This window comes from Pecten maximus, chromosome 3, assembly GCF_902652985.1.
Source record: "Pecten maximus chromosome 3, xPecMax1.1, whole genome shotgun sequence".
Classification (NCBI taxonomy): domain Eukaryota; kingdom Metazoa; phylum Mollusca; class Bivalvia; order Pectinida; family Pectinidae; genus Pecten; species Pecten maximus.
The window spans coordinates 14,637,712-14,665,589 of NC_047017.1; the positions used below are offsets into that span (position 1 = coordinate 14,637,712).

The 27,878-nt window shown below is 37.3% G+C and overlaps 1 protein-coding gene and 1 long non-coding RNA gene across 2 annotated transcripts; both read left to right on the top strand.

Moving 5' to 3' along the window:
* The first annotated feature begins 456 nt into the window (after positions 1-456).
* Positions 457-27,780, top strand: LOC117324633. The gene is made up of 9 exons (XM_033880557.1): positions 457-600; positions 11,993-12,136; positions 14,001-14,118; positions 14,517-14,674; positions 16,867-17,020; positions 17,185-17,265; positions 18,386-18,548; positions 26,889-26,959; positions 27,746-27,780. The coding sequence occupies exons 1-9, from the start codon at positions 580-582 to the stop codon at positions 27,778-27,780; spliced, it is 945 nt and encodes a 314-aa protein (XP_033736448.1). The 5' UTR covers positions 457-579.
* On the top strand, positions 1,375-2,122 carry LOC117323310. The gene is made up of 2 exons (XR_004531702.1): positions 1,375-1,710; positions 2,068-2,122. It is a non-coding gene; the product is annotated as an uncharacterized LOC117323310 (long non-coding RNA).
* Positions 27,781-27,878: the final 98 nt, after the last annotated feature.

Here is a 27,878-nt window from a genome sequence, read left to right on the forward strand (position 1 = left end):
AATGAAATGGCACATTAATTTATCTAAAAATGTTGATGCTGTGTTCCTTTCTTTGGTAATGAGTAAGAAATGGTAAACACATAACCAGAGACTTGTATACGTCTGTGACATAACTAATATACATTTATTGGTGATTGACCGATTATTACACCAGTCTGTGTTAACCAAGCGGTCATTTTCAGAGTCAATTTCACTATTTATTCATTTTTTTTTAAAACTCAAACTTATATTGTTGGATTCCGACTTCTTGTCGGCAATATTCGGCAAATTCAACAACCTCAATTCTCATGTCCAGATCGTATTCAGACATATTTGTGCTGCTACTGTTCACACTGTCCTCTATGCTACTGGCCACCATAACCACCCGATACGACTGAGGTTATACGTTTCAAGCGGTATTGTGTTAGTGGGGTTAGCCGCTAGGAAGCGTAACACGGGATACCGTGCGGTATTGGTGTTAACACTTCAAGCAGAACACGGGATGTAGAATGTATGAGTGCCGATGCAATAAGTTGAGTGGGAACTCTTTTCAAAAGAGGCGGTTAAATCTAGATCCTGCATCCCCAATCGTTATCCAAAATGGCGCTGCAAGACGGAAAGGTACTTGTCTAATACACTAGAGTAGAGATTAGAAAAGTGGAAATTTCCTCACCCCAGTGGAAGTTTTTGACACTTGCTGCTTAATACACCATATAGTTTGATTATTACCGCAAGGTTTCTATTATTAACACAGTTTTTTATTATTATTATCACAGGTTTATCATCACTAGACTTTGATTGTCCTTTTTAGTTTTTACCACCAATTTTGTTTAATTGGTAAAACTAGACCGCTAAATCCCTAGTGATATGGCGAACTAAACATCATGTTCGTTTTTTATTTGTGTGTAACTAGACGTTACTGTAAGCTTAGACTACAGTAGGCCTAAGCACACAGAGAATATTTCTAAGATGCCTAAACTGGGCTGAAGTTTATTAGCGGTAGAATCCGTCTTAGAACCGCCACAGCCTCTTATCCAAGGGTCAACCCTAGCGATGATTTTGTTATCCAAAATTGCCATGGCTAGCCTAGCTTGTCTAATATCGTTCTAAAATTTTGCTTTTTGTTCTGTTCAACCTATCACGTGACGTGATGATTGATCATAAAATATATGACTAATCAAAATGGTGGCGCCCGTTCTTTAAACGGGTAGTAGTGTGTTGTTATATGGGGTAGGTGAGTTTGCAACACTGAAAGTCAAAATTCAAATTGTATTTTTAGAATTCAAGTATAGGAGTACCTTTGTAAATGTCATATGTCTACCCATAGAAAAGTATGATTTCATACCTGGCTGTTACCTGTTTTGAGACATTTCTAAATAGCTGAATGAGTTTTGTGTCACGGTGGTCAAACTTTAATAGTCTGACCAACACCTGTACATGTAAAGTGTGTATAGATACTTGCGCTGTGTATCGTGTATAATGTTTGTACAAGTCCCCGTGTCATATAATGTCCTATGTACCTGTGTATATAGTTGTTATGGTGACGTATGAGAGGTGAGCGCAAGGATTGGTTGAGTGTGTCACTTTGACCCTGCATGACCCTATACCCGTGCACGTGGAAAACTTTACCTGGGCCTTGCCCAGGTGAGTGCAGCCACAACGGCTATAGACCCTGCACCAACATACACGTCTGGTATAAGCCTGTGTGCTTTACGGCCACAGTGCTTCTAGGTAAGTTTATTTAATTTAAAATAATAATATAAATACATATTTAATGTATTTTAGCTATTTGATATATAAAATACATTAAACTAATATATTTGCATTTTAAATATCTTGCCCTTAATATGTTAAAATATTTAACTTATGACATACACGTGGTCGGGCTCCATAGGGTCAAAGCTATTGTAAAAATAATGTATTATAATTGTTATTGTAAAAGTGTAACTATGGAATAAAATAGAATATAATATAAACATATAAATATACCTAAATGAATATTTAATGCGTTAAGTATTAAATAATGTAATTGTCGGCATCGTTTACACGTGTCCGTATGTATTTTAGGTATTGTTCTTTTTATTTCAGGTCACTGTCTCCGTGTGTGTGTCTGTGTTTATGTTAAATAAACTGTGCTTCATTTGAACATTGTTTGTGCATAATTGAAGAAATACCCACATATTATACTACTCGTGTGACATTGGCGCCCAACGTGAATTTCTTTTACGGAGGCAGTGGCATCGTACGCCCACGTTTTACCACGTGGGTGATCACGTGATAACCGGATGACATGATCAGGGGAGATCACTCTGGAGCAACGACAACATGTGCTTCCGGTGATGGTGTTTGCTGTTCGTCAACTGTTTTCGTCTCGTTACTTCGTCATGACTGTGTGATTTATTGATTATCATCGTCCTGTCATCGTTTCTTCGTCGTCCATGGTTCGTTTCCTGCTGTCGCCGATGGATTAATTGTAACATTTTCTGTGTCGTCCAGTGCGGATCCGTTTCCAGTGGTTGTTGACATTTTTCGTTCGCGTTTTATATGAACTGACTTTAAATTTAATTGCTAGATATCTTGTCATTTGAACATTTGTAACACTGTGATACTATTGATTATTCATTTATTATTCATTTGTTTCATGTATGATGTTTATTTTCAGGTGTTTATATCTTGTCAGTCTATAATTGTAGACATAAATCAAATCAGTGAATTTTAAACATTTATGGTAAAATATATTATTAAATGTAAATGTAAAAATAACGCCGATATTCCAATATATTTAAATATATCGCGTAAATCGGTTTATTTATTAAGGAATTTAAACATTTACAATATTTAAACATATATTTCTTAAGTTTAAACTTAACTGTGATACTTATTTACAAAACTATAAGATATTTATATCTTGCATGCTTGCTTCCCAGCTAACAATTCTGAACCACTAACCTTGCACACATTGCACTGCACTGTAGCGGAAGGGGAATACTAAGAAGGCTGAGAGTGGGAGGAAGATGCCAGAGATGGGTTTGTAAATGGTGTATCTGTCCTTTGTGTTTTATGTCAGCGCAGTGTATTTTATATTCTAATAACTTAGATATTGTCCCTACTCATACTATTTTTGTATGTTGTAGTTACAGTTACAGTTGTAGGTTTAGTATCATTTTGTATTCTTATACTCTGAAACTGTCAATAGGTTATGAGTTGTAGTAAGCTCCAGAAATTTATTGATAAAGCTGTTCCTAATGTTACTATAAGGAAGAAACCTATACTTCTTACTAGTAGTAAGGGATTTTACCTGAAAAGGCATTTGGATTTGCTACAGCACTTAGACTGTAGTCTTGAGTTCCATTGCCAACCAGGTGGTCGCTTTATACATTTCCTTCGCTGGTTGGAAACTGAACTTCCAATTAGGGTTAGTTCATATCCAAATATTGTTTTATATGTGTGGTTAGGTACATGTGACCTCACAGTAAAGCAAGGGAAATTCATTAGTTTACGACATCAGACTTCTATATCTGCTAGTTCGGATTTGCAGTTTGAAATTAACAAGTTTATTTCCATAGTGTCCCAATTTCCTACTGTACAGTTATTATTTTTGGAAATCCCCTCATACTCTATACAAGAGTGGAATAAATCCAAGGGGCATCCAAACCCTGATTCATTCCAAACTCAAGATCTCATTCTAAATGAGAGAGTGTTGGAATTGAACAGCTTCCTGACAGAGGTCAATACTAGATCTCAAGTCTGTTCACCTCATCTTAGGTTAGACTTAGTTAGGTACAGGAAGTCGAGAAACCAGGATAAGTCCCGGATCTCATTGAATTTTAGTCTGTACAAGGATGGGATCCATCCTAGTCCTCTACTAGCTAGGTGTTGGATGAAAAGACTTGTTGTTTCAATTTGTACTTATTGTGTGTAAATATCATACATACAATTCTACATACTTGAGTTTACTGGTGATATACTTGTATGCAGTTGTCTTGTATTCCTCGTAGGTAGGGATTGTCCCAATCACTTGGATACTTGATATATTCACTGCTTAGTTCATTGTTTACATATATTAATTTGTAGTTTTTATATTTGTATTTAGTCTGAGATGGCAGACTCAAAGCCACCAGCAGGAACCTCCAACTTGGAGCAGGCAGACTATGACCTCATGGCTAGCCTTCTGCGCCAGAATAGTGACTATGTCCTATTTACCAAGATGGAGTATGATAGCATGCTGAGTGTAAGAGATCCTGGCTCTATCAAAACTCCTGCTGTGTCACAAGCTCCTGTTAATGTTAAATCTGCGAGCAGTGACAAAGGTATGGTAGGGGCCCAAGGTTCATTAAAATTTGATTTCGCTGGACTTGGGGATGGGGGGAATACCAGTACTCCTTTACCTCCTATATCTAATGATTCTCCATTTTCGGGTCTGGGGGGAGGATATGGGGTTCCTCTAACTCCATCGCTGAATAGGAATACACACCTTTTACCCCAGGTTCCGAAAATCTCCTCATTTTCAGGAGATGAGTCACCTCAACGTGGTGAAACCACATATGAGGGATGGCGATACGAGGTCAGGTGTCTAGCATCTGACAGCACCCTGTCCGAAGAGCTTGTTCTTCAGGCTATAAGGAAATCACTCAGGGGTATCGCTCGTCAGACTCTTATACCTTTAGGTCCTATGGCAACTTTGGATGAAGTTCTGAAAAAGTTGGACACCTTCTTTGGTAATGTAGCTTCTAATGAAGTTGTATTACAGCAGTTCTATTCTGCTACACAGAAAGAAGGTGAATCTGTCACCGCATTCGGGTGCAGACTAGAGGCACTGTTGCAGCTTGCCATAAACAGTGGACATGTAAGCCCTTCAGCCAGGGATGACATGATCCGATCCAAATTTTGGACTGGCTTGCGCTGCGACAGATTGAAAGGCCAGACGCGTCACAAGTATGACTCTATTAAGTCATACGACTTGCTGTTGAGGGAGGTTAGAGCGGTAGACCTAGAGCTCAACCCAGCACAGAAAGCGGCCAATAAGCCTACAAAGGCTAAAGCCCAACACAGCCCTATACAAGTTTCGGAGAGTGATAAAAAGCTTGACAAGCTCAGTGAGCAGGTAAGTGCCTTGATGAGCAAAATCAAGTCTCTCGAAAAGAAACTTGAGGGTACTGGTAAGTCTGGGGCATACCAAAATAAAGGTAATGCTGGACGCGGCAATACTTACCAGAAACAAAAAAATGGTAATACCCAGAAGTCCTCAACAGGTAAGTCTGAGCCAAAAGAGTAACCTCCCCTGTTGTAGGGCAAATGGGGGGTGGTGAAGGTAGGAATGGCCCAAGTAACAATACCGCTACAGACAGTACCCTGTATGAACGAATGGTTGGTAGCTCAAATATTGACCAGATCATAATAGGGGGGAAGACACATTCTGCTCTCATTGATAGTGGCTCTATGATCACTTGCATTTCAGAGAATTGTTATAAATCTCTGAACCCCAGGCCTGTTCTGATGGATATCAAAGATTTTGATCTTCAGGTATTCGGAGCAGGTGGGTCCAAGTTACCATACTTGGGATATATTGAGGCAGATGTCAGTATTCCATTTCTGTCTGATTGCGTGATGTGTGTACCTATATTGGTAACACCGATGACCAACTATAACAGACAAGTTCCTGTTATTGTTGGCACAAATATTATACGTATGTGTAGGGATATACAACAGGCTAGCTCTGATTCTACTTTTCCAGATGCTTGGCAGTCTGCTGTTGACAGTTTGTGTGTCAATAATCCCATGGTGGTGAAATCTGCCAATACATACCCAGTGTCCATAGGTCCAAACCAGGTAAAGACTGTCCATGGGTTGGTACGCAAGGTGGGGAACTTTAGTACAGCTGTGACAGAACAGGACAGCTCACTGCAATCCGGGAACCTGGTGGTATGTCCAAGGGTAGTGTCGCTGGAATGCGCACCTGGTAGACTCAAACGTATACCAGTCCGGATCTGTAATCTGTCTACAGAGTCAATTACTATCTCTCCAAAATCACCTTTGTGTACTCTAACAGATGTAAAGGTAATGGACAGGTGGTCCCCAGAACCCTCTGACAAAGATGATACTGAATCCTCTAAGGATCAGGTGGAGGGGGAATGGTGGGACAAACTGGGGGTCTCAGTAAACAAGGACAACCTCTCTCCTGAACAGTTGGAGAGAGCATACCAGATACTGGGCAAGTGGCAGCATATTTTCTCCACATCCTCAAAGGATTTGGGAAAGACAGACTTGGTGCAACACGAGATAAAACTCTCGGACGATGTTCCATTTAAGGAACCATATCGTCGTATTCCACCAGGGATGTATGAGGAAGTGAGACAACATCTTAAGGAGATGATGGAGTCTGACGCTATCAGAGAGTCTCACAGTCCCTACTGTTCGAATGTGGTCCTCGTTCGAAAGAAAGATGGGTCCCTAAGATTTTGCATTGATTTGCGTAAACTCAATGGGAAAACCATTAAGGATGCCTACACCCTACCTAGGGTGGAGGAAACCTTGGACTCCTTAATTGGATCAAGATACTTCAGTAAGCTGGACCTGAGGTCTGGATACTGGCAAGTCGAGATCAAGGAGGAGGACAAGGCAAAGACAGCTTTTTCTGTCGGACCACTAGGTTTCTTTGAATGTAACCGCATGGCATTTGGTCTAACTAATGCGCCAGCAACTTTTCAAAGATTGATGCAAGCTTGTATGGGTGAAAGCCATCTTAAGGAATGTTTAATTTTCCTGGATGACATTCTCATATTTTCAGACACCTTTGAGGAACACCTCAAAAGACTGGAGGGTGTGTTTGAACGGCTTGAAAAACACGGCTTAAAGCTAAAGCCCTCCAAATGTGAATTCTTTAAGTCTCAAGTGTGCTATCTGGGGCACATTGTTTCTGAGGAAGGAATTCAAACTGACCCAGATAAACTTGCGGCGTTGAAGACATGGCCAGAACCTGTCAATGTCAAGACGCTACGCTCATTTCTAGGTTTCACAGGGTACTACAGGAGGTTCATTAAGGATTATGCAAAAATCATAAAACCTTTAAATGATCTTCTTGTTGGACACTGTACCCACAAAAATGTTAAGGGGCCAAAGAAAAAGATTCCCTGGGTATGGGGGGATAGTCAGCAGAAGGCTTTCGATACCATAGTCAGTCTTCTAGCTTCTCCACCTGTGTTAGCATATGCAGACTTCACCAAGCCTTTCATTGTTAACACAGATGCCTCTGTAGAAGGTTTAGGTGCTGTGCTGTACCAGAATCAAGGGGGCCATGAAAGGGTGATTGCGTTTGCCAGTCGAGGTTTACGTCCGAGTGAAAGAAACTACCCAGCTCATAAGTTGGAATTTCTTTGTCTCAAATGGGCACTCACTGACAAGTTCCATGATTACCTGTATGGCAACACTTTTGAGGTACGTACAGATAACAACCCTCTAACCTATGTGACGACCACAGCGAAGCTGGACGCAGCAGGTCATAGGTGGTTAGCCTCACTCTCAAACTATAACTTTAAATTAGTTTATAGAGCGGGCCGTCTCAATGGGGATGCTGACGGGTTGTCAAGACGACCGTATCAGCAAGAGGAAGTTTTCCCAGATGTAGTGAGAGCAGTTACCTGTGCTTCTTTGTCCACTAGAGAGGAGTTGCCTTTAGCAGAAACTGTGGTACTCTCAAATACATCATCCCTAGAACCGGAGAACAACACCCTAAATATAGGGAATGTAAAACTCTCTGGTGTGGATTGGGAAAAACAACAGTCCTTAGATAAACATCTTAGGAGGGTGATAGATTTTGTCAGGGAGGGGATTCGACCTGATAAAAAGATATTGAAACACGAACCTGAGGAGGTGTGTCAATATATGCGGGAGTGGCGGCTGTTGAGGCTACTTAAGGGTGTTCTGTATAGAAACACCACAGTAGATGGTGACCCTGTTCAACAGTTAGTCATTCCCAAGGCATATAGGGAGAAAGTCCTCAGGGGAGTGCATGAAGATGTCGGTCATCAGGGACGTGACCGTACAAACTGGTTGGCAAGGCGAAGGTTTTTCTGGCCAGGCCTTGATGCTGAGGTGAATAGTTGGGTTGAAAGCTGTGGTAGGTGTGTTCGTAGAAAAACCCCTACTGTCCCAAGTGCAGAGTTAGTCAGTATCCAAAGTTCTCGTCCAATGGAGCTTCTCTGCATTGACTATTTGACCTTGGAAAGGTCAAAGGGGGGCTACGAAAACGTGCTTGTTATCACTGACCATTTCACCCGCTATGCCCAAGCAATTCCAACCAGGAACCAATTAGCGAGTACCACCGCCAGGGTGTTGTACGAACAATTTATGGTCCACTACAGCTTTCCTGCCCGTATTCATAGTGACCAGGGCAGGAATTTTGAAAGCAAAGTTATCAAAGAACTTTGCAAGATAGCTGGAGTGGAGAAAACCAGAACTACCCCTTACCATCCTATGGGCAATGGCATGGTCGAACGGTTCAACCAAACACTGTTGAAAATGTTAGGTACTATGGAGGAAGAACAAAAATCCAGTTGGAAATCCTATGTGGCTCCTCTTGTTCATGCATACAATGCAACAAAACATGAGACCACAGGATATTCTCCTCATTACTTAATGTTTGGTTGGCACCCGAGACTTGGTGTAGATGCATTTCTTGGCATCGATACCAGTTCTGAGACTGTAGGGAGTCGTCAGAATTATGCCCAGAAACTTAAGCGTCGGTTAGACTTTGCCTACAAAGCTGCCTCGGCTGAAAGTGAAAGGAAGGGTAAGCGGTACAAAGATAGGTATGATAGGGGGGTTAGAGAAGCTACCTTAGAAGTAGGAGACCGGGTTCTGATGAGGAACGTTGGTATATGTGGCAAGCAAAAGTTGGCAGATAAATGGGCTAAGGATCCCTACATTATCCTTAGTGTGCCAAATGTTGATATGCCTGTATACAAGATCCAGAAAGAGTCGGGAAAGGGACCTATAAAAACTGTACATAGGAACCTGCTCCTCCCTTTCATGTGGTTACCCAGAACAGCGGGTGCCCAGGAACCAAGGGAGACAACCCGAAATCATCAGAATGCCGGAATAGAGTTAGTTGAGAGTTCCTCCTCAACTACTGACTCTGATAGCTCAGATGAGGATGGGAGTCAAACACCCAGATATGTTATTCCTGCTAGGAGACCCAGACGCACTGTTGCTGAGTCGCGACAGCCAGTGCAACCACATACTGTTGGTTCAGGGGATTCTCCGAAACAGGGTAATAAGGGTGTGTGTCGAAATTCCAACACTGCAGGCAGTGAAGGTCAGACACAAGACTCGATACCAGCTGCAAGGCCCAGGCGAGTCTGTAAATCTCCTAACTTGTATGGGGAATGGCTCATGGGAACCTTGGTACCGTCCAATTCTGGAGCTGAGGTCTACGTCTAGATACTCAGAGCAGTGGGAGAATGTCGTGGTGGACAAAGTTTACTTCAAATTGTGAAATTAATATTTAATCTCTACAGCTACTTGTGTGTATTACCTTATGGTTTACCATTAAATAAGTAGAAACTGCAGCATAATTGTAATTTACATTCAATTATAAAGTAAAAGATTAATATTCACATCAGGAAAGCTTTGTTCCACATGGCAGAGGAGAAAATCTCTAAGTAGTTATGGAATATATAATTATATTACCTTGGGACACTGGCCAAGGTGATAATTTCATTTTATACAGATGTTAATTTTAGATTTTTCATTCTATAGTGTTATATGAGCAGTTATCTTGTATTCCTCGTAGGTAGGGATTGCCCCAATCACTTGGATATTAGATAATTAGCTGCTCATTCTTTTATATTATTAGTAGATTCAACCATTGTGGTTGATATATTAGTTTAAATGCCAGGAGTCATTTTCCTTTGCAGGGGAGAATGTCACGGTGGTCAAACTTTAATAGTCTGACCAACACCTGTACATGTAAAGTGTGTATAGATACTTGCGCTGTGTATCGTGTATAATGTTTGTACAAGTCCCCGTGTCATATAATGTCCTATGTACCTGTGTATATAGTTGTTATGGTGACGTATGAGAGGTGAGCGCAAGGATTGGTTGAGTGTGTCACTTTGACCCTGCATGACCCTATACCCGTGCACGTGGAAAACTTTACCTGGGCCTTGCCCAGGTGAGTGCAGCCACAACGGCTATAGACCCTGCACCAACATACACGTCTGGTATAAGCCTGTGTGCTTTACGGCCACAGTGCTTCTAGGTAAGTTTATTTAATTTAAAATAATAATATAAATACATATTTAATGTATTTTAGCTATTTGATATATAAAATACATTGAACTAATATATTTGCATTTTAAATATCTTGCCCTTAATATGTTAAAATATTTAACATATGACATACACGTGGTCGGGCTCCATAGGGTCAAAGCTATTGTAAAAATAATGTATTATAATTGTTAATTGTAAAAGTCTAACTATGGAATAAAATAGAATATAATATAAACATATATAATATACCTAAATGAATATTTAATGCGTTAAGTATTAAATAATGTAATTGTCGGCATCGTTTACACGTGTCCGTATGTATTTTAGGTATTGTTCTTTTTATTTCAGGTCACTGTCTCCGTGTGTGTGTCTGTGTTTATGTTAAATAAACTGTGCTTCATTTGAACATTGTTTGTGCATAATTGAAGAAATACCCACATATTATACTACTCGTGTGACAAGTTGATACCCAATACCATCTAACATAGGCCAGATAGAGGATTTATAGTTAGTCACTGTGCAAGTGACACTTATCCTACCAATAATAACCACATAAACTTTTTGATATCATCTCTGAAATTAATGTAACCATATGGTATATACTAGCCGCAATATACCACTCAGCTAGAGTGATCTTCTCTTTAATGCGAACGGTTGAGCGTAAGCCTAGTAATTAAGCCAGAGGTCCCAGTTTTGATCCATAGCAGAGGCAGTGATTTGAATTTAATTAATCATGCGCTCTGTTACATTGGCGCCCATGTAGGGACTCGGGAATAATACTCATCGCTGCTTGCAAAAGCGTCGCTGTTACCCATGGAAACTCAATGACGAGTTCTTTCCTGGAGGGGGAGTATGTAACCATGGTAAATACCATTCACAATATACCGCTTGGCCAGAGAGATCTTCTCTTTAGCTCGATCGGTTGAGCGTAAGACTAGTAAGCCAGAAGTCCTGGGTTTGATCCCTGGCAGAGGCAGTGATTTAAATTTAATTAATCCTGCGCTCTGTTATATTAATTTCATTTTACGGGGTAACAATTACATTTACAAAACCGCAACACCATTGCAAAAACCTTCCAATATAATTCATTATTCTTTATAGCTGCTAAAACCTTGAAAAAAAATTTATCGTAAAACTTCAACTAAATCTGGCAGGAAGCATCCCTGAAGCCACATACTCCTTAAGAAACATATATCAATAGCAAGATTTTAGTGGAGTTAAAGGGGGTGGGGGAATAAAAAATTGTCCTTCCTACAGACCCATGGTAAAATGTACTAAGCCCCTGGTCAGTCAAGGCCAAGTCAAGGAACTTTCCAAAAAATGTGACAAACTATTAACACGATTAAGGCTGTATGGAATGGCTAAAACAGTGTCCATTTTCATCCACATATAAGTTAAAGATAAAGTGTTAACCAACATTGATTTATTACACAAAGTTACGTCCATTTTTAAATTAATGTACAGTTGAGTATCTTTGTTCAGCAATATGAGTACTGGTATGTGTGTTGGCCTTATGACCTTTTTTGACATTATCCAAACTTTGTCCACACACTATCTGGAGAAAATAATGGATAATTTTACAAGTTCATAGGAAGATCAGATTTATCAATATTACCAGTATCTAACTGTAATTAATTTACTTACAATTGACCCTTCAATTGTATAGAACATGTCCTGTTTTGAGACCTTTTAATTGCCTTTAATTATTGAAATATATTTATCTTTTATTTTTGAATTATTACAGAGAATACGAACTGTAATCAGCAACGATGAAAGGAAATTGTTGGATGTCTTTTATGAAAGGGGAATGACCTCAAAAGGCCACAAATGCAAACAGATGTGGTCTGAAGCAGCCCAGTCCACAGGACTGCATATAGATGTTGTCAAGGTATAGTTATAGAGAGTGTGGTGTTGTGGTGTCTTCTATTCCTATCTCTAATCAAATAATTATTGATAGAACAGCTAGAAGTCTTCGTTAAATAAATTGATTTACCACAAGTTAGATAATACTTACTTGGGAGAAAATGAACTGACCCAGGAATGACTTTTGACCACAAACTTCCACGTGTGACAACCTTATCACTAAAAACATTGTGGGTTTGTACAAAACAGTTCATAAATGTTTTCAGAAAGAACTTAATTCTAATTGTTTAGTTGTTATAGTTTAGTAGGTTATAGAGAGCTAGTTATCAATAAACAGGTTTTATTTATCATATGAAAAGAAAACTATCATGTTAAAAAGCCTAACATATCTTTTCATGTATCCATACACTGCCTCCAATTTCATAATGGTTCTTTTGTCAGAGTCTTAATTTTCAATGGTTAATAGCATGTTGCTATGTCATCAGTTATATTGAAATTGACATGGTTCTTAACACTTTTAAAAGGAAGAAATGATTTCTAACTGTTAAATGGAACATATTACAAAGAGGTTATTTTAAATTCATGATTAGCCAGTTTAACTACTACATTAAGTAGTCATATGCCTGTTTTAAGGTCACCTGAGACAAAGTCTAGAGTGACTTATTCTAATCGCCTTTTGTCCATCGTCATGCGTCTGTGTAAACAATTGACATTTTCTGTTTCTTCCCCAAAACCCCTAGACTAAATTCAAGGAAATTTGGCAGAATGCTTCTATGGCTAAAGGTCAACCAAAATTGTGAATTATATGGTCCCCATCCCCCAGGGGCCTGAGGGGTGGGGCTAAAAAGGGTCAAATTTTCATAAACTGCTTCGCGGTTTATTCAGAGTACACCCCAGTTTTTTTTTGTTACTAGTAGTAGTATTGCTCAATAACGTAAACAAAATATTACAGTTAACCCTTAAATAAAAAAGATATGGTAAAAAGAATTTCCATGACTTGTGGTGGTTGGATATCATATTTATCTAACTCTCAAATTTTAAAAAGACAGGACTTTAGTGAAAATTTTTAAAACTAACTTACTTGAGTTAGATAAATGTGACATCCAACTGTCACTAGATGTGTAAACTTTTTTATCTATTTTTGTTATAACATGTTGACATTAAGCATCCCAAATGAAACATAACGGTTTGCTATTGTACTAGCTAGTAGACCATTTTAATGCACTGGGTTGAAACCAAGCGTACTCACTGTCATAATTGGAGCATATCCATCCAGTGATATTTTGGGAGAAATTACAGTCATTGTATTGTTGCCAATTGATTCTTTTTGTCTAGCGATCAATTTGAAAGCAGTGTTAGTGCAACAAATATCATTCCATGGAATTTTTGAACAGATATTACTTAAAATGTATAATGTTTAATCATGATTTAATAATGGTATAAAAATATCGCAGTGTTTTGAGGGTGACAGTGCATATCGCCACCTCGAGGAATATCACTGTCCACCAAGACAAAATCATATTTTATTCCTACTCAACCATTAACCTTTTAAAAAACACCAAGATAATCACCAACTGACCTTAGGGAAGGAATGGAAGCCGTAATTTACATTGTTTTACCCTTCAATGACAATACAAATTAGCCAAATCATACTACTAGTTGTTGTATATGAACGTCTCATAAGATTGCTAGAAATAAATCTTGCCTTTATCTCATCATGCTCATGAAAACATTTCTTAATTAATTCTGGTTTTGAGTAGTCCAGGGCACCTAATTTTTTTTTTTTAGTTGTTTTATAGATATATGCCATCACCAAATGTTTGAAAGGAGATTATTATTGCTTATAAATATCTACTTTGTTGATTTTTTCTTTTTTTTTTCTTTTGTAGGAGTGGATAGGAAATCGCAGGAGGAGAGAAAACCTACCTTCCAAGAAACAAGAAATCAAAAAGAAACACTACGCAAGAGGAATTTCTGCGTTTAATGCCTTTGTTTCTGAACATAAAGGTAGGATATGTTTTTATTCCACTGCCACAAGGTAGTTTGAGACTATGTTAACAATGATTATTCTGCCTTCCTATTTTTCTGAATTGAGAGATACAGTTTAGTAAACTTTTAGATTTAAGAATTGTAAGGAAGAAATTGAACATTTATGAAACAGCAATTGGAAATTTACTTGAAACATATGGAACGATAAGATAACATTCAGTCACCTTAGGGGAAAAGTTTTATTATTAATGTTTTATTTCTGGAGAAGCAAATGTCACAATGGCCATCTTGAAAAATCTATTTTTATGGAAAAAATAATGCAAAGTTTATTTTGACATTTCAAGTTCACAGTGTCAAAGACTCCTTTAAATCATGTGATCGTTAATGTTCTCTGGATCTCTTGTATTTTTTCACAGACCAATTAGGGAGTCTTGGAGGTGAATGGGCGTCTGCTTGGAATGGAAAAAGCCAAGAAGAGAAGGAAAGTTATCGACAGAAGGCTATAAAATTAAACCAAGAATCGAATGGACCTCAGAAGACAAAGCGACAGCTTCTTAACAGCATACACACTGATGTAAGTTATACATCTACTGTTTTTTGTTATTACTGTAAATCACTTATATTTCGCGTGGGATTTATTTTCGTGTTAATTTGCGAGAAGAGTCAAGCGCGAATTCAAATCCCTTACGAATATTTATATAAGAATGACAAGAATATACTGTAATCTTTAGATGGTGAACAGATATCGCTGTTAAAGTATTAATTGAATGATAAATTATATACTTATATCAGGGTGTAATTTTATATCACAAAACACTATATGAACGGATGTGATAGCTTTATTTACATTGAAAACAACTCGCTTTCGTCATTCGCGAATTTAAAGTCATTTTGAGATCAGAATAATTTGAATGAGGTGAGTTCTCGAAATTAAGTACTTGCGAAATATAAGTGATTTACAGTATGTATAGATTTGTCAATCATAACAGATGGTGAGCCGTTCAAGTCCTGATGGTTCCACTCTGTCGGAAAAATCAGAAAGTTATTGTAGATTTACCTTGTCCTTAGTTGTGCATCATCTGTTATTGGAACGGATGGAAAACAAGATAAACTTCTTGGATTTTCAGCTGAATTAACCGAAAGGGCCAAGTGAGCTATCTTCATGAACCAATGTGCATCCTCCATCCGTTAACTTTTCTAGATCTGCTTCAGTTTTAGCTCACCTGTCTGAAGGCGTCAGCTTTTCCATTTAAACAACTTCTCCTTAATAACCAAGAGGCCCAGAGACCTAATACTAGTACATATGTACGTCCAGTGAGAGGGAGTCGTAAGGTGTGTCTCCGCCCGGCCTATACGGGCCGGGACTGACCCGAGGACCTGGGTCACCTATGGTCCAAAGGCTCTCTCTCCTTTATATGCTAGGGACGATGTTAATTACATAATCCAAATCGCTTAATACTAAGGTAAATATATAACTTGTGTCCAAGTAGACAGAGTTCTTATGTAAATGGCATTGTATACCCAGGGGCAGTGTCTGTGTCAACAGGTAGTAGCCACGTCTACACATATACTGCCCTTTGGACATACCATGCCCTCTGAATATAAATTTCCGTACTATAATTTTGATATATTTTAAAATAAAACATTATACTTCAGCCTGTAGCATGCTGGGATGATTTGCTTTTTAGCTCACCTGGCCCAAAGGTGCAGCGTCCGTCGTCCGTCAACATTTCCTTTAAACCCCAACTAATGGATTTTTATGAAATTTGGTCTGGAGCATTATTGGGCAATCAAAATCAAGCATTGTATCAATGGAGGGTGTGGTTCCCCTGGGGCTGGAGGGGCAGGGTCCAATAGGGAAAATTGAGGTAAGTCTTTTAAATCCCTACTTGTCCCGAACGCCTGAATGGATGAAATTTGGTCAGAAGCATTAATGGGCAAAGGGATCAAACTTTGTATAAACAGAGGGTGTGGCACCCCTGGGACCAGAAATTGAGATAAATACTTTTTGTTTAACGTCCTATTAACAGCCAGGGTCATTTAAGGACGTGCCAGGTTTTGAATGCTGGGGTGAAGGGCTACCAAGTTTGTTCAAGGTCACAGGGGTCAAGTAGGCTAAAATCTTTAAATGACCTCTTCTCAATAACCAAAAGACCCATGGAGTTTATACTGGGTCTGTAGCATGCTGGGGAGAAGTGCTACCAAGTTTGTTCAAATGAATGACCTTGACCTTCATTCAAGGTCTTAGGGGTCAAATAGGCTGAAATCTTAAATTAACTTCTTCTCAATAATAGAATGTTCAAGGGAGTTGCATGCTGGGGTGAAGGGCTACTAAGTTTGTTAAAATAAATGACCTTGACCTTTCTAGGTGAGAGCAGTCAAATAGGCTGAAATATTTCCATGATGTATTTTCAATAAATGAAAGGTCCGGAGACCTTATATATGGCTTTAAGCGTTCTTGGATGAAGGCTAGTAAGTTTGTTCAAATGAATGACCTTGATCATAATTTAAGTTTGAAAGAGTTAAATTGGCCTTATGTTTGTAATGTATTTATCCACCCTTCATCTGTATTATCAGATATACATGTACAAAGTGTCATGTGACTACCTAATCAGGCAACAGGACTTTTTCTCAACCTCCAGACATAAGAAGTAGAACTGACCAGATGATGATACCATATCTCCACCAATGCAACTGGTCTGTAAATTACCAATGTTTTAATAATCTTTCTCTGTACCAGAAGAAACTTTATTTCTCTTTACTTAGATGCTGCAGTTGGCTAGACATGGTGTCACTATGGCATGCCTTGGAGTTGACGGTATTGACCAATCCACAATCTTCATTGGCAGTGGGAAGGCAGAGCAGTATTTCCAGGATAAAAATGACATTTTGGAAAAACTACACAGATTCTGTGTTGAAGGTAAGTTAAGATAATTGAAGATCCACATCAATTGTTTTTATCACAAGAAATATGACAATAAAAAATTAACCGTCATATTAGTAAACCTGGTTTTGCTAGAGTTAATACAGTTTTTAATTTGATATTTTGAACTTCGGATAATTGACCTGTTGTACATTTTGTAGATACTCCAGTGTTATCTGTCGAGCAGGAAAATACAAAGTCTTTGCGAAAAAGGGCAATGGAGCATTTAAACAGTTTGTTTGGCAAGTATTGTTTAAGTTTGATGAAGAACAAAAATGGTATGTGAATTCATAGTCAATGTGATTATATTCATGAACCTCGATCCATGCTAGGAAATTCTTTATTAAACCATAAAGAATTTTGTATTCTCATTCATAGGAGTTTCCCTGCTCCCAAGGTGAAACAAAATAATGTTATGATGAAGTTTAAGGTTACGATAAACACTGGCAACATCTAAATGTCATCTGTACGCTGGCTATCCATATCCAACTGAGACTTTAAGGAAGTCATGATGATTGTAGTAGATAAATGTGTTCCAGGATTTATACATACGATATGGTAATGTTGCTTTGAAAATTTAAATATGATAGTAAAAACCTGTCGGAGACATTTCTTGAAAAATGTCAGCCACGTGCAAATGTTAGATAAATAGAGGTTACACAACGAGTGGTTGTTGGATATGGAATTTATTTCACACGAGTAAGTTATTTTTTAAAAGTTACAAAAGACACGAGCTTTAGCGAGTGTTTTTTCCAACTTTTAAAAAATAACTTACGATTGTGAAATAAATTCCATATCCAACAATTTCGAGTCGTGTGACCTGTTTCTACCACAATAATATCGGCTTGAATCAAAGGGAAACGTGGCCAAGTATAATTTCGCGTATGCAAATAAAGTGTACCTGCGACGTCCGGGACCCGGTGATGTGACGTCATTAGATTATTGATGACGTCAATAACAATTGCAGCTTGGGTCAAAGTTCACCGTGTTAGCCAATCAAAATGCGTACAGAGTTTATACCACGTGTGGTATAAACAGATTGTTAATCAACAGCTGTAATGATTAACTGATGGTCTGAGAGTTGAATAACACAGGGTATTGTGGTAGAATACCTGGTAATTCCATAATGTAGTTAAATATACCTACCGGTATGCACAACATCAGTGCACACACAGACGCTATGATAAAATTGCTTTTTGTTGTAATGATTTACTGGAAGCTACATTTGTTACATTGCCATAGTGACCAAGAAGCTTGATTAATGTCAACAAGGTTTTTCTTTTTTTGACTTGTTGTCTATTGTTAAAAAAATGGTCATGCTTACAGTGTATATATGAGAGGTTTGCTGTTTTGGTTTTGTAGGAAGTGCTGTTGGACACCCTCATCCATTTCCATACAAGCGTGTATTTGCTGGGGAGGTTGTGGTAAAGGGACTGCCAGAAGAGATACTACCATTAAGGTTTATGTCCCATTACGGGGAACAGAAACTTAAAGCAGTCTTGGCCTGTGCAAAAATTGAAGTTTCGTAAGTATTTGAAAGTTATGCAAGGAATACCAAACATATTTTCAGTTTTTTTTTTGTCTGCAAGGTTTTTCCAGCAAATCATTTTGGCATCAGTAATCTACACCATTCCAAATCAAATAAAAAAACAAATGTCTATTTATAGACATATTTTTGTACAATAAAACGTCACAAATAAATTGGTTTGTATGAATGTAATCATAATATGCTAATTATTGTCTCCATTGGTCAAGGGTCATTATTGCCACTGTGGTACCTAAGTGACCCCCATGCCTAAATCGATAGCAGTTGATTGGTCAAGGGCTCAGCCCAGCCCCTGCAACACAGGGGTTGACACTAACTTAATCACCTTGACAGACCGGCGGGCTGCCAGGTTTTGGAATGAGGCAGCCCAGGCAGCCAAAAGTGATGCCCCTCTTGGGGGATTTTGGAGCATTGTCCCTCCAGCCCCTTATCCCAACACTGAGAGGGGAAAAAATGAATATTTTAGATACAGTTTCCTACATTTTAGTTCATTAAACATTTGACTGAAAATGTTGGCAGCCCACAGGGCTACTGGTCTGGACATTCTGGCAGCCCGACCAGATTTCTGGCAGCCCAGGGCTGCCGGGCTACTGTTAGTGTCGATCCCTGCAACACCAAGGTTATCCCCATTATATATTAATCCCTGTAAATTTATGACGCCATCTTGGAAATTACGTTTCTAAATAGGTGAAATCAATTTTGTTTTGATTTAGAAGAATTCAGTTTTAGAGTTATTTTCAAACTATTCTTTTGTGCTCATTTTTAGCCCACCTGGACCGAAGGTCCGGTGAGCTTATGTCATGGCGCAGCGTCCGTCGTCCGTCCGTCCGTCAACATTTGCTTCAAAACGCTACTAGTCTAAAAGTTCTTATTGGATTTTGACCAAATTTGGCCAGAAACATCCTTGGCAGAAGGGGGACATATTTTGCATAAATGGTGACTCTGACCCCAAAGGGGCCAAAGGAGCGGGGCCCATAAGGGGAAATAGAGGTAATTCCTTTAAATCACTACTTGTCATAAAGTTATGAATGGATTTGAATCCAATTTAGTCAGAAACATCCCTGGGGAAAGGGAAACAGATTTTGCATAAATGGTGACTCTGACCCCAAAGGGGCCAAAGGAGCGGGGCCCATAAGGGGAAATAGAGGTAATTCCTTTAAATCACTACTTGTCATAAAGTTATGAATGGATTTGAATCCAATTTAGTCAGAAACATCCCTGGGGAAAGGGAAACAGATTTTGCATATATGGTGTCTCTGACCCCCGAGGGGCCAAAGGGGCGGGGGCCCAATAGGGGAAATAGAGGTAATTCCTTTAAATCGCTACTAGTCATAAAGTTAAGAATGGATTTAAACCCAATTTGGTCAGAATTAACATCTATGGGGGAAGGGGAACAGATTTTGCATAAATGGTGACTCTGATCCCAAAGAAAGGGGCCAAAGGGGCGGGGCCCAATAGGGGAAATAGAGGTAATTCCTTTAAATCACTACTTGTCATAAAGTTATGAATGGATTTGAATCCAATTTAGTCAGAAACATCCCTGGGGAAAGGGGAACAGATTTTGCATAAATGGTGTCTCTGACCCCCGAGGGGCCAAAGGGGCGGGGGCCCAATAGGGGAAATAGAGGTAATTCCTTTAAATCGCTACTAGTCATAAAGTTAAGAATGGATTTAAACCCAATTTGGTCAGAATTAACATCTATGGGGGAAGGGGAACAGATTTTGCATAAATGGTGACTCTGATCCCAAAGAAAGGGGCCAAAGGGGCGGGGCCCAATAGGGGAAATAGAGGTAATTCCTTTAAATCACTACTTGTCATAAAGTTATGAATGGATTTGAATCCAATTTAGTCAGAAACATCCCTGGGGAAAGGGGAACAGATTTTGCATAAATGGTGTCTCTGACCCCCGAGGGGCCAAAGGGGCGGGGGCCCAATAGGGGAAATAGAGGTAATTCCTTTAAATCGCTACTAGTCATAAAGTTAAGAATGGATTTAAACCCAATTTGGTCAGAATTAACATCTATGGGGGAAGGAGAACAGATTTTGCATAAATGGTGACTCTGATCCCAAAGGGGCCAAAGGGGCGGGGCCCAATAGGGGAAATAGAGGTAATTCCTTTAAATTGCTACTAGTCATAAAGTTATGAATGCATGTTCTAAAACAATTCTTGAGGTCATTCAGACCTTAGAGAGTGGACTTCATTAATCTTTAAAGCAGTTAGGATTCCTACACTATAACCATATATAGCATTGTTTGAGATTTACAAATAAAACAAATTGAATATGAACAATATTTTGACATTTGGTCTAATCCAACCAGGTGAGCGATACAGACCCCATGGGCCTCTTGTTAGTATATTATTATTGTTTTAATTTTATTCATTCCGACTTAGTTATTCATAATTTGTTGTCTGATATTAGTTTGATTTATTTGTATAACACTTGTAAGCCAAGTCCCAGTGCTTCCCTTCTGGTGATTTTGCCACACTGCCGTGCACAGGTTTCCTTTTTAAAGGTTTTTCCTGAAGTGCTTGATGATCCATGAATAGAGTGGTTAGATATCACTATCATAGTTTTTAAGGTGTAGACGTAGTTCTCGCTAACCTTTGGTAAAAATTATGTTTTAATTCTAAAATATATGAAATATTATTGTTAATGATAAATGCCTGCCCCTTTCATCGAGGGTATGCCAAGATTTTACAGCCAATTATATTGTTTGGTATTTTATACTCTATAATTTTGGCGCAAACAGAGCTTGAGGTATGAACCAGATTGTAGAGCTGAAGATGTTTTATAATCTTTAACTTTAGCAGGATAAAAATGTCTATTCCTATATTTTTAAGTTTTCATACACATGTGAATCAGTTATATCATTGTTATTATAATCATATTCTAAGAAACAATAAACCCAGTTCTCACTCCCTCTCCCTGAATTCAAGATTTTTGTCTTTTCTTCCCAAAACACTGTGAAGCACATTTTGCCAGAATTGCCTGAAAAATGCTGATCTGTTAAAAAATAAAGACAGTGGATTCTACTGTTTGGTAGTCAATTATAATTTAGTCTTGCTTAAAACAAGGTCCCAATTTTTTCCAATAGAATTGATATATGGTGCAAATTAGATCAGTTAAAGGAAAATATAAAATAAAACCAAAATAAAAAACGGTCTGGGAGGTGAGCACACTAGAATTAGGTTGTCTGCCGATACAAAATTAGTTTTCTGTGAAATTTGAAGTTCCTTTTCAGGTACAGGGTGTTATGAAATTTGAAGATTTGTAACAAATCATGTTTATGGTATAATAATATTGGAGGTTCCTTCTCGAACTTCGTTTTTAGAGGACTCCGCCGTATGCACTTAAAGGACTCGCACAACTAAATAATTTACTAATGTTATTAATAGTGACCCCATCCCTTTATTTGCTCGTTTCAAGTTCAAATGATATGAAATTTATATCAAATTAAAGTTTGAAGTTTATCTGATAAATGATGTTATTGTATAAGTTTATTGGCCTATAAGAGCACACGGGTACTCGAAAGACAGTAACCCTGACATTAACAGTACACTGCGGAACCCCCACCTGAGGAATTCCTGCCTTTTTACACCTCAAATCCTACATCATTCTATTTTCGGTAGGAGTGTATATTTTTGATTTTCCAAAACCTCAAAACCCTACTCTTTATTCTCCTATATAGAAAGTAACTATTTCATATGTTATTTACTCAGGAAACAGCTACAAACCTAAGAAACACATTTTCCTCAGGGACTTGGTTCAGGTGAAACACAATTTGTGAGCTTATTTAGTTGTGCGAGTCCTTAAAGGAGGATGTACCTAGCTAATGCGCTATATGCCCGTTTTATGGATGCTGCAATTCACAGAAAGTGTATTAATAAAAAGAGCAACTATTTTAATACAGTAGCTGAATTCAGCTATATATGGCAATGTTTTTAAATCCGGTTTACATATATTTTTATCATTATTTATGATGGATTTCACTCCACTGAAGTGTGCAAATTTAGCTCAAAACTAATAAACTTTCAACTTTCACACATTTAACCATGTCAAATGAGAATTTTCCATTACTTTCTATGTTAATTTTTGATGAAATCCATATAAAAAGTGTATTTGAGAAAAAAACGGAATATGGGGACTTCATGTTATTAATTTGCAGCAGAATGTTATAATTTACTTCAGAACATTAGAGTTTGTAGTTACAGAACAAAAGTTCCTAAGCTAAGTAGGTCTTGCCTCTTTAAACTTTTTTACTCTCACTGCAGTATCATTGCAGTCTCAATTAATTTTGTCTGATTTGAATCCAATTGTTTTGGTTAGTTGTGATGAAAGTATTACTTTACTTTAAACATATTTTATTTCAATTAAGGAAAAGGGATTAGGCACAAGTTATTGCAACTTACTAAGGCCTTCTCCCATTACACATATAAACACATGTATATTACATATAGAAATAGGCATAAAGTTTGAATGACTACGAAAATTTAATACAAACACAATAGTTCACAAGAACTTTATAAATATTTTAAAATCTGTTGCTGGATTTTATGAATAAATGCACAAGTCTAAAAATACGACAATTTAGATCTACGGAAAATTGAGTATTACCATACAATAGAAGTTTTAAACTAGGTTCTGTTCCAAAGGCATTTATATGTTGTAGCATAATACGTCTTTCCTGAGCATAAAGGCGACATTCAAATAAAAAGTGAAAGGCATTCTCACATGGATATCCACATGAGCAAGCTGGATCATCAACAAGATTTACACGATACAAATCGTACTTAAGTGGACTACACTGGTGTCTTAGTCTGGTGTGCATAATATTGAATTTTCTTTCACCCAAACCGAAATAGATAGGTGGGGATGGTTGCACGTTTAAAGCCAAAGAATTTACAAATAAAGGTAAAGAAGGTAATGATCGTCCGGATAAATCTAATGAATTCCAACTACGAATAGTAGATGGCATAAAGGAACTATTTGTAAGAGAAAGCCGAAATGGAGGAACTCTGTAATTATTATTATTTCTAAGAGGATATCGGTTATTTTCTGCTACTGTAGATGGTAGGAGATCATTCAAATAAATTGGTGTTAAGTTATTTTGCATTTTATATAAAAGTTGGAGTTTTCTTCGATTTCTACGATTTGATAGGGTATCTAAACCTGATTCAAAATATAAATATTCGATATTTGCATAAGACGGAAGGCCTGTTATGATACGAATGGCCTCCCTTTGGGCTTTCTCCAACAATTCTGATTCGGCTTTGGTGCAACCATCCCATACCTCACATGCATATTCTAAAACTGGTAAGATGAATGATTTGTAAATTCTTAAAAGACATTCACGGCTTAGTAAAAACTTCAATTTTCTTAAAACGTTAATTTTCTTCATAACAGAACTGTATATTGCGTTAATGTGATCTCCCCATTTGGCATTCGAATTAAAATATACTCCGAGATGTTTATGGTTGTCAGTAAAAATCAAATTTTTCCCATCAAAGTTCAATTCTAGGTCTTCGTCTAAGTCATTAGAATTAGAAATAAATATTACATCAGTTTTGTCTGGATTAAATGTAACTAGCCAAGTTTTAGACCAAAGATTTAAAGAATTTAGATCCCTATTTAAAACAGTTTCAATTTCAAGACAGGATGACGAAGACATTAGCATAGAGGTATCATCTGCAAAAAGACGAGCAGCTGACTCAAGAACATCGGCAATATCATTTATATATATTAAAAACAAAAGTGGACCTAGGATTGAACCTTGGGGAACCCCTGCTAAATTTAAACCCAATTGAGAATATGAATTGTTTAAAAAGACTTTTTGTCGTCTGTGACATAGATAATTTTGTAACCAAGAATGTAACTCTCCACAAATTCCGTATGATTGAAGTTTGACCAGAAGACCCTTATGCCACACCCTATCAAACGCCTTTGAAATATCACAGAATACCATACATACATGTTTCTTTTCTTCAAGTGAGATACAGATATTGTGATAAATTTCAAGAAGTTGATACACAGTAGAATGACCACGCATAAAACCCGATTGATATTTATAAAACAAAGAGTTTTCCATGAAGTAGTTATATATATGTTTAAAAATTACACGTTCAAATACTTTACCAACGGTAGATAAAAGAGAAATTGGCCTATAATTAGAAGGAGAATGTCGATCACCCTTTTTAAATAGTGGCATAACTTTGGCAATTTTCCAACTAGATGGAAAATTACTGGTCGATAAAGACATATTAAAAATAATTTCAAGAGGAATACATACAGTATGTGAAGTATTTCGTAACATATGATGGCTAATTCCATCTTCACCAGAGGCCTTTCCGAGTTTCAATATTTGTAAGATATCTTTAATTTCGTTAATGTTCACTCTTATAGAGCTAAAAGTTTTGTCAGTTCTTTGTTCTACCAAAGGAATAGCAGTGTTAGTATCGTCAACTGTTGTAATATTACAAAAGTAATTGTTTAATAGATTAGCCTTATCTTCATCATTGGTGACAATAGAATTGTTAAGAGAATCTACCAGAGTAGGTATAGATTGTGAAGATCCGGTTGATTTTAGTAATCGTTTAATAAGTCTCCAATAAGATTTTGGATCAGTGGTTGAAAATGCATCAATAATGCCGTTTACGTTTTCATAAAAAAATAATCGTGCATGTTTTTTCATGTTGTTTACCTTATTACGTTGTTGCTTAAATTTATTAACGTCCGAAAGAAGCTTGGTTGACCTAGCAATTTTGTGTAATCTATCACGAGTTCTCAAATTAGTTCTTAATTCTGAGGTCATCCAAGGTTTATCATTAGGCCTAAAAGTGACTAATTTAGATGGAATACACAAATTTGCAAAATTTAAAAATATATCAGTAAAACGATCACAAGCAATATCAACCGAATTACAATTTGAGAAAAGAGCGTTCCAGTTATAATTAGTAATAAGATTATTAAACTTTTCAAAGTCGGCTCTCTTATAAAGCCAAACTTTACGATTAAAAGTGGGTCTAAAAGTACAAGGAATATTAATACTAGCAGTGCAACTATCATGGTCACTGATAGACTTATCAACAGGTATTACAGACGAATCGATACAGGAAAGAGACTGGGATAAGAGAATAGGATCAAGTAGACTGGATCTAGTCGGCCCAATACGAGTTGGTTCATTTATGACATTAGTAATACTAAAAGATCTCATTATATCAAAAATAATATGATTAGTAGATACAGTTAAAAAATCGACATTCAAATCACCAGTTATTATAATATTTGGTGAAATGTCTAAGGCACTATTAATAGATGTACGAAAATTTTCCCAGAAAGGTAAACCAGAATATTCAGGTCTATAAGCAGTGCCAATAATGAAAGAAGAATTCGTTAACTGGACATTAATCCAAATTACTTCATGGCCGGGAAATTCAAGTTCCGTTAATCGGTTTACTTTTAAAAGACTGTTAGTGTAAACTAATATACCTCCACCAGCAAAATTTCTGTCAAGACGAAAAGGTTCATGAAAACCATCAATAAGTAATTCATCTGTAGATACTTGATCATCTAGATGAGTTTCTGTTAAACAAATAATATCATATTCATCGGCTATGTCTTTTACACAATCTAATTTATTCCTAACACTTCGTACATTGAGGTGAAATATTGAAAGCTCGTCGGGCCTCGGGCCGGGATTGGACTCTATATCCATATCTTGTAATAAAAGTAGTAGTAAAACTACTGAAAATTCAACATTTTGAAAGCATGAAGAAATAAGCACATTTAATTGATTAATTAACCATGAAATATAAAAACGACTTCGGTCTAGCAACCATATAAGCATCTTTAGACTAAAAGATATACACACGAAATACTTCCTCATGCATTTACCGTAGACCTTTGAATAAAAGATACCGATCGCTATTCTGTGACACATGTACGAATTACCCATTATCATACACATAGAAAGAAAATGGTTCAGAACAGCGAATCGGTATCAAAGAAGGGCACTGTGCAATCCAGCAATAGATTTTATTTCTGAGTGTATGTATTGAGTACATTTGAAAAAAAGCCACAATAAGTACATAAAATTTAGACAGATAACATGCAGTAAAAAATGTAAGTATTACAAATGATTACTTGAGATTATTTAATATTTATTCACTATTGCAAGCACTAGTTAAAAAATCCACCAGTTTGTGTTCCAGGAACACCAACTTTGGTCAATGGCTGGTACCTGTTTGACCAGTGAGTGACAAAATATGTTTTATGATGAAATAATTCTATCTAGCCACTGCAAGTCTTTGTCATTTACAGGTTTCCATCAGAAACTAATATTGGTGAGCCAGGAACATCAGCATCAGATGCAATTGAGGAAGAAATTGGTGGTGAGTTATTTAAACAGTACAAGACAGTATATGTACTTTCGAAATTTATCCTAATGTCACTTTTTTTTATGTGAGGAGTTTAAATTTGCTTCCAGCAGGACAGTGATTTGTTATACACTCAGGTATGGTAAAATCAATCACTCTTCATAGATGGAAGGGTCTTAAGGTGCTTTACCTAAATTGTGAATTTCACGACTCTTGGTTCTCACGTTTGCCCTAGGGGAAGGGGTAAACTTTACTATAGTTTCTAAAGGAAATTCACATACTTGACTATCATTTGTTTGATTTCTTTTGGAATTCATTCTAACTTAGTTATCATTATCAGCATTAGATGAGATGCGAAGCAGTTCATAACTAATTTGTCTCAAGACCTATTGAGGTTTATATCCCCATACACCTCAACATAACTTTATTCAATCCTTATATTTATATTTTTTGGATATATTTTTGTATAATATTTTGTCCTTGACAAATAGGGACTTCTGCAAGTCTACCACAGAACTTACGAAAATGTACGTCATCACTCTTCGTTTACATATGGTTATTACTTTCAGGATTTCTTTCGTGAACAAACTTTATATCGATTTAAGACAAATATTATTTTAATGAAATTTATTTCATATAAATATCACTTTTGTAAAGGAATTAAAAAATATAGTCCCCTACTTTTAGAATGACAAATGTATTCCTGCGCTGGACTTGATATAGTTCATTAAAAAAATGACTTGAGTTAATTGTGGTAGGTTCATAGAGTCTGAATTGAGTGGAAATATAAATATTCCCTAGAGAATGAAAACACCTTTAGTGTGATAGCAGTCTGATCAATGCATAATATAGGACACATGTCATCACGCTACCGTCAAACCTCAGCCATTCCTCGTGCCCATTACACCACTTATATATATAATTAGCTAGAAAC